This window comes from Sinocyclocheilus rhinocerous, unplaced genomic scaffold (genome assembly GCF_001515625.1).
Source record: "Sinocyclocheilus rhinocerous isolate Xijiao unplaced genomic scaffold, SAMN03320098_v1.1 scaffold790, whole genome shotgun sequence".
NCBI lineage: Eukaryota > Metazoa > Chordata > Actinopteri > Cypriniformes > Cyprinidae > Sinocyclocheilus > Sinocyclocheilus rhinocerous.
The window spans coordinates 526,568-535,100 of record NW_015666971.1 but is presented as its reverse complement, the minus strand read 5'-3'; the positions used below and the strand labels follow the sequence as shown (position 1 = coordinate 535,100).

At 37.5% G+C, this 8,533-nt stretch overlaps 1 protein-coding gene across 1 annotated transcript in view; it reads right to left on the bottom strand.

Annotated features, from left to right (window-relative positions):
• Positions 1–8,222, bottom strand: part of LOC107733338 (lutropin-choriogonadotropic hormone receptor-like) — a 20,197-nt gene extending 11,975 nt beyond the window's left edge. The window contains 2 exon segments of the mRNA XM_016544918.1: positions 7,105–7,112; positions 7,957–8,222. Of these exon segments, the coding sequence (XP_016400404.1) occupies positions 7,105–7,112; positions 7,957–8,172 (224 nt within the window). The 5' untranslated portion in view covers positions 8,173–8,222.
• Positions 8,223–8,533: the final 311 nt, after the last annotated feature.

The following is an 8,533-nucleotide window of genomic DNA, read 5'->3' as shown; positions in this document are numbered from 1 at the left end:
CGTTAGGCTAACCGAGACTTCTCATTTGCACTTATATATTGTTGCTCTTTTGTTAGTTTTGACTGCTTTTATTGTCCTTATTTGTAAGTCGCTTTGGATAAAAGCGTCTGCTAAATGACTAAATGTAAATGTAAATGTACATTTGAATGTACTTTAAAATATACAATATCAATGCACTGACTGACAGCAGCTATAGTATAAAACCAGTTCGAACTGGAATTTGTTTCTGAAATATCGTGACTCTCATTAACATGATGTAAATGATGGAGAAACTTTGAGAGATTTTTTTAATGTGTGTTCGTGAATAATCAGAATATGTCTGCCCAGTCTTTAGAAATCATAGAACTGAACATAATTGCTGTAATGCTGAATTACCTAAATGCATGCATTAAACAAATGTGATATTGTTAAACATATTTAATTTATGTCATTGCCATTTACTGTATGTCACTAAAATCAACCTATGAATTTAATATCCCATAAACTCCCATAAATAATAATTCTCATAAACTTCATCCTTTCCCGTAACAACATTGAAAGCTCAGCCAAGATGAAGGAACAGCTGAACATAGCTGTACAGGATAGACATTTTAAAATAAATTTAGTAGCAGAGCCATTTTTGCAAGCGATTTTTAGTGGTGCAAATCCATTTATACTTTGGTGAAACTTCCGTGTCTTCATCAAGTGCGCGTGGTGAGTGAACGGAAGTTTATAGACCGGATTCGTGACACTTTTTAAGTCCAAACCATTGTTTCCAGCTAAAATATGAATCCTCTATCCATAATATTACTTTCTCCAGTGAAAAAGTGGTCTTGTCTGAATCAGGAGAGAAGTCTGCACAGATCAAGCACTGTTTACAAGCCAAAATAGTCCAGAACAGTTGTAAACAAATGTGTTGGTGGACTTGTGGATGTGAGAGGACAACAGGGGATGAACTTTTTCACTGGAGGAAGCGTTATTATGGATTATGGACTGGTATTTTGGCCAGAAGCAATAGTTTAAAGCTAAAATCATCGTAATGATGGATTTGTTTCTTACAAACATGCAGCTTTTCACTTCACAAGACATTAACTGATGGACTGGAGTGGTGTGGATTACTTGAGGATTATTGTGATGTTTTTATCAGACTCTCATTCTGGCGGCACCCATTCACTGCAGAGGAACCATTGCTGAGCAAGTGATATAATGCTAAATTTCTCCAAATCCCACAAAGAAACAAATTCAGATATTACAGCAATAATTCCAGAGGTACAGTAAATATTTAACAAATAACATTCATTACACCTTTAATTTCAAACAACAATCAAATTTTCCAATGCACTGCTAAAAATAACAATGCAAATTGCAAGTAATTACATCACATTATGTCTCGCATTTCTGGGCCATGTTTCGATTAAGAGTTTGGAGCCTTTGCACTCGGATAATTATCACTTAGATTTGTTTTTGAGAGAGGGTCACCGTGCTCTCAGAGTTTGTAATTGTGAAGCGCTGCTTGATTCATCTTTTACAGTACAGGTCTAATGATGTGAGTGTGGAGCTTGTTAGCGCTCGTGAAGCCTCTCGGTTGGAGTGGAGACTGTCATATTTCCTACCCTCTGCTGTGCTGAGCTCATCTAAGGGCTGGATCTTTAAAGGAAGGTTGTGTAAGCTACTAGAAATGCGTCTGGACATGCATACAGAAGCCCCGAAACATGTCAAAGTGCAAAAAAAAAGTATGATTTTTTTATTAATTATTATTATTATCATTTATTTATTTATTTATTTTTTTCTCGCAAAGCATGCTAAATATATGGTGGTATTTTCTAAGGAAAGATCAGAACAAACCCCTTACCTGAAGTATTAAGCAGCAATGAATAATTTGCCCTGTAAACATAGCCTACTGTAGGGTCATATGATTTAATTGATGTGGAATACGCAGACGGAATTGTGCATGGAATTGACTGCACAATGCAGAATTTTACGAATACAACTAATTCAATTCAAAACTATTCTACTATTCAGAATCAAATGCATTCACTACAGCGTGCAAAAATAAAAGTTTAACTGTAAACATAGCCTACTGTAGGGTCATATGATTTAATTGATGTGGAATACGCAGACGGAATTGTGCATGGAATTGACTGCACAATGCAGAATTTTACGAATACAACTAATTCAATTCAAAACTATTCTACTATTCAGAATCAAATGCATTCACTACAGCGTGCAAAAATAAAAGTTTAACTTGACAAAATTAAATAAAAAAAATAATAAGAATAATATTTAAACATCAAATCGAAATATTTTATATTATTATTATTATTATTATTATTAAATTATCATTTTTATATTATTATTATTATTAATAAAAAAAATAGTATTACAATAAAACAAATTATTATTATTATAATTATTATTATTTATCAAAAATGTGAAAATCTGTGGAAAACATGGACAGAAATTACTGCACAATGCTGAATATTTTTGGATTTTTGCTAAATTTGGATTGATAAATTAAAAAAAAAAAGCTGTACAATTAATCAAATTATTGCAATATTAATATTATTAATATTATAAAAAACAAAATATATATTATTATGTATACTGTATATTATTATACTACTATTTATTAATTAATTAATTAACATGTGTAAACGTAATGTTTGAGTGTGTCTTATGTGTTCAAATATTTTTTGTAGCCACTGTACAAATAATTACCCTTGGACAGGTGCTCCATCCAAAACTGTGTTAATGATACTTGCCACATATTTGTTTCAACCGCATTGGAATTAAAAACCTTTTAACAATTTCCAAAACATCAACAAACAAAAAAAACACACAAAAAATAAAAGTGTTGGGTGATTACAGTTCTGAAAGCCTTTCCTTATTTTCAAGGACATTATTTATCTATCTCATGCCCTTGATTGCACATAACTCTTATCGGGGCTCAAGGTTTCACTAGAGGAAGAAAATTATTTCAAGGCCTCAAGGACATAAAACACAGACTCTCTTAACACAATCAGCTCAGCAGGCGCAATGGCAAGCAGAATCGAGAGACCCGTCAGTCAGACAAAACTATACTTGACCTGTCTATTTTGGATAATACTTTTCACAAGCTTGCCACATGTCAACAACTCCCCCGTTGCTTTTTTCCCAAAAAGGTAGAGGTGTCATGCGTAAGCAGGACTTTAATGAGAAGCGTATATTGCATCACCGCTGCTTCTTAGCAGGACTAACAGCTACTAACAGGCCTGTTAATGTATTCAGAGCAAAAGTAAACTAACAGGTTATTGTGATCATGCTAACAAGCTGGCGGGAGATAGAAAAGTTAAGTTTCAGTTTTCAGTTAAAAGAGTCAATCTGCGTTTTGATAGAGGCCTTTTTTTATACTTTAGACCATGCATTAGCTGGAAAATATAGCCTGAAAATACTGTTCCCCTTCTAGGGAACTCGCGCTGTGTCCTCTAGCGGACACTTTGGGAAGTGCCGCCAGCAGGACCGGTGTCTGAAGCTGGTGTGAAACAACTCCAATCCCATTGGCCCACGTAGCCCGTGACATCACAGGCGGGCACCCAGAAGTATAAGAGGGCACCTGCCGAACACATCACCAACTTTTGTTGTCTTCAGGAGCTGTTTGTTTGACAGTGTGTGTGAAGGCGTTATGGAGAAACCAAGGCAAGTGAGCATTTTAGAAAGTGTGTGCTTCCGTGTCTGAGGTTTCAGACATGCGAGGACACACTCGATCTATGAGTTATGTGTCTTGGTGGAGAGCTTGCACGTTCGGTGCTCGAGGGCTCTGAATGCACTCGTTGTGAGAACTTCCAATGAGAAAGCTCTGTTCGCTTTTGTCCCTCTTCTCGTGGGATGAGGGACAAGCGTCTGCGTCTCGCGGTTCGGGTCCCACTGCTGCCGAGACACAGTGAAGACTCAGATCACAGGGTTCGCAGGTTGAGCTTGCAGAAAAGAACCTTTTGAAAACTTTCGCTGCAAGCTCGAGTGCTTGGTGGGATCCAGACGCTCTTTCTCTTGGGTTATCGGATCTCATGGATAGTGTTATATTGGGCTTATCTAGTGAGAGTCAGGGTGTGGATGTGGTTGGCGATGATAGTGTGAGCACTGAATCCTCCCAACCTAACTCCAGCCCCGCATATGGGGAAATGCTGGGAGTATGGCGCGCGCCACTAAAAGGCTTGACTTAGTCTGTTCACATGAAAGGCAGATGCCCGCAAGTGGCGGATTAGAAGAGTGCTTTCTGGCTGGTCATAACCTCCCCTCCCCCAGGAGTCTCCCCTTTCTTCCCAACCTCCACAATGGGTTAGTGAGATCGTGGGACAGACTGCGCCTGGATGACAGGGCGTATGTGACGGCAGGTCAAGCCGGTGGAGCCTTGCACACAATGGCTGTGTTACAAGCTTACCAAGCTGACTTACTCGGAGATCTAGATGAGGGCAAGGGTTTGTCCCCTGAGGCAGTGAGGAACTGCGCCGCACCGCAGACTTGGCTCTTCGTGCCACTAAACAATGGTGACTTCGGAGGGGCATTTGTGGTTAAATCCCATGGATATCGGCAGAGAGGTGTAAACTTTTCTTCTTGATGCTCCGCTGTCGCCTTCCAGGTTTTTCGGCACCTCCGCTGAGGCGGTGGTCAAAAAGTTCAGGGAGGCAAAGGCGCAGTCCACTGCCTTTCAGGAAGTTCATTCCCTGCCGTCCCAAGTCTTCCTCTAAACCTCTGAGGGGTCTGGTCTGTCTCAATCTGAGGATCATAGGCAAGATCAAAAGACGAGCGCGGCAACTCATGCCCCTCCTCTCTTTAAGAGTTAGGTGCTGAGGCAGGCGAGCACTAAGAGATGCTGCTTACATCGGGCTTGAGGCTGGACTAATGTTGTTCTTATCTGTTTTGCTTGTTGGCGAACCATTGACTGAAAGTCCGGTCTCTCCCTTGTAATGTAGGCTTTTTTCAAGTAGTCTGTTTTCGGGCTGCCCCCCTTATTAGGGATTTTCAAGTAGGCAGCCCCCTGAGACTCTTCTAGCCGTCTCCCCTTGGGGTTTTTAATAGACGGTCTACTTCCTTTATCTTATCGCTTTAGCTTAGTCAGGTAGTAGGGGTGGGCTACCCCCCCTTCTATGGGGTTTTTAAGTGGACCCTCCCCCTGGGCCCTGCATGCTGCTTTGGGTCATTAGCTTGGTTAATGGGATGTCCCTCCTGATTGGCTGGGTTCCCCATTTTTCCCGAGTTATGTAGTGGCCCCAGGTGTCAGTGGCTTGCCCCCTTTATGAGTGAAAGTTTGGTGTATGTCTGTCGCTTCCCTTGATGCTCTTTCACCAGGTGAACAGGCATGCGCCGTGGCATGGCTGAGTGGGCATTCAGTTCCCCAAAGTGTTCACTAGAGGACGCAGCTCGAGTCCCTAGAAGGGGAACGTCTAAGGTTATGCATGTAACCATGGTTCCCCAAAAGGGAACGAGACGCTGCATCCCCTCACCATGCCTAAGGCTTGCCTGTTTTCACGTCTCCTTCAGACAACCAAGTTGGTGACGTGTTCTTATGCTTCCGGGCACTCACCTGTGACGTCACGGGTTACGTGGGCCAATGGGATTGGAGTTGTTTCACATGTGCTTCAGACACTGGTTCTGCTGGGGCAGTGTCCGCTAAAGGACGCAAAATATAAATTTTTAAAATATATAAATATAAATATTTAAAATACCATAAAATATTTAAATAAAACATTAAAATAATTAAATTATTATTACTTATCATATATATATACAAATGACTGGAAAAATTATGAAAATACTATTATTGAATATATTATAATTGAAAATATTATTACTTATGATACTTATGATGATTATTACTTATGATATTAAAATGTAATTAGAATTATATTTTATTATTATTATTATAATCAAACAACAAAAAACTAATCACAGCTTTGACAAAGATTCATATATATTTCATTTATACAGTGAACACTATGTATACAGTGCTATTTTACACTTAATTATTACATTTCTGTACCTGAATACTACCGACTTTATTTTATTTGTAACTTTGTTCTGTTGCATTTATCTATGCTTGTAATTTATGTATTTGTTCTTATTTTTCACTGGCTCTTCACTTGTCTTTAATTATGTTTGAACTTTCTTAGTTAGACTAGTAGTTTTTGCTGTGGTATCAAAAAAGTATTTTAAGTAATAAATGGAAAGCAAAGTTACATTGAAATTTTTTTTCTTGCAATATTTTTTTCGCACAATTCGTCAGCCAAAACAATGGCAAGTTATTTTCAGTAAAATGTATTTTGTTTGGACTGTATTTACAAAATTGTACATTTTGCAGATATTAAATGAGTAAATATAGATAACTGTTTATTTAATATTCAGATAACTGAATGGGACACATGTGTTTAGACTACAAATGCATTTGGGTTATTTGTTATTTATGAAATGGAGCCACAGATAAGCACATCCAATGTCTCTTTTGGGTTGTTGTTGTTATGTGTTTGTTGTTAGATTTGCATGAGCCTTTAAAAATGCACTGAGAAGAGAATAAACTGAGCACAGACATACAATCCCTGAGAAAAGGGAATGGCCTTCCAAATCACACATTAAAACAAAATGACATACTGTACCACCTTTTAGCTGCCCTCTTTTTCCAAATTAACATTCTGTACTGTAATACAAGCATTATTATGAAATAATTAAGCTGACTTGACTTGGGTGTGTCAGATGTGTTTTATGTGTTCAGGCACATGATATTCAGGAGGTGCATTATCACAGTGAATCACTGCTGACAGACTATTCAGCATTAATTCACACAGTCAGTTTTAGTAATCAGCAAACATTTCTAAATAATAATATTAATTAACTAATTAATTATTGCTAATGAACATCATGTATACTGTACCTGATGTGCAGTTGCATTTGAAGCTGCTATAAACAACACATATACACACAATTTTTTTTATTTATTTAAATAATTAAAATAATAAAATATAATTATTGTTGTTTATTATTAATACTTCATACAGTATATATAATGCATTAAATTAAAATATAAATAGTTTCTTATCCAGTAATGAGCATAATGATACTTATAGGAATTATGTGATCTTGATATGAGTAAATTACATTTTCTTCTTACGTTTTACTACATGAATGTGTCTCAAGATGGGTTTCATGTTTAAAAGTCAATTTCTGATGCAGACACAAACCTTCAAGTAATGACTATAAAAACCCATCCAACGTTTCCACCATCACTGTCCAAATACAACTAATTTTGACCACAGCGGGGCATGTTGTCACATTACATGGGGTAAGATGTTTATTGATTCTGATTTGAGAATTCATTTGAAATATGAAATTGTAGAAATAAAGTCATCCATTTCATGTCTATATTTAAAATGCATTAAGAATTATTTTAATGCATTATAATTATTAATGCATTAACTAAATATTGGCAAGGAAACAGAAAGCAATTATGAAACACTTAAACATGAAACCTCAAAAGTGTTAAATGTACATACAGTACATAAATATTAAGCCTTTGTTTTTACTGATGAGTTGTAGAAGATTACAGCATATTAAGCGTATGTGACAACTTGCCCCGATACGAATGTGACAACCTACCCCAAACCTGACTTATATGGAAAATGCATGTATGTTATATACCCCGTGTGACAACTTGCCCCAGTCTCCTATGTACACTAGATCGCTGGGAAAAAATGGTGTAGAAACAATTTTCACTCAGAAATTGCTAGTAAGCTTCACAATCATTTGCAAAGAAAGGATAAGTAACACTTTAACTTAAACGTGAAATTTTGAAGTAGAAGTAGGCTATGTTCTTTTAAAACGTAGGCTACTCCAATAGCCTAATCTTTCAACACTGAAAATCTTTTTTTATATATATATTTTTTATTTTACAGTGACACTGAAATGTAAAGTGGAACCAAAAGCACATGTCCTAATAAATGAATGCAGTACAATATGTCTTTAATGTTTCGTTCTGTGTGAGATATAAGGTGATGAGATGTAGTGTGCTTACAGTCTGCTGTGAGTTCTGCTCTTCAGGCTTTCCGTCGCGCTGTTACAGGTGATGCTCTTCTGAGAACAGCGGCAGATCTCCGGACACACGAAACACACACCGCCGTAGAACGACATCAGCAGAGGAGAAACAAGAAGCAAGAGAGATCTCAGCATTGTCCCGTAGTGTTTTCACCTTTTTTAAACCAGTAAAATCTACTTTCCTCTCGCCGGGCTTCTGACTGGAGATCGACTGCGCGCTGGAGACTGATGGGAAAATGAACGAGTTTGGCTGACTCCTCGAGTTGCTTACATTTTGATGAGTTAGTTAGGCAATTGATTTAGAGTTTCTTGTCTGATAGTGCAGTAGCTACGTGTTCACAGTCCTTTCAGGGATCAGGTCTGAGAGAAGAGCTCACAGATAAACTGTTTGTCTGCGTATCTTGAGTCATATCAGAAATAACAATGAACGCGCTGCGTGTGACCCGTCAAACTCACCAAACAGACACTATATATATATATATATAAACATGGCGTC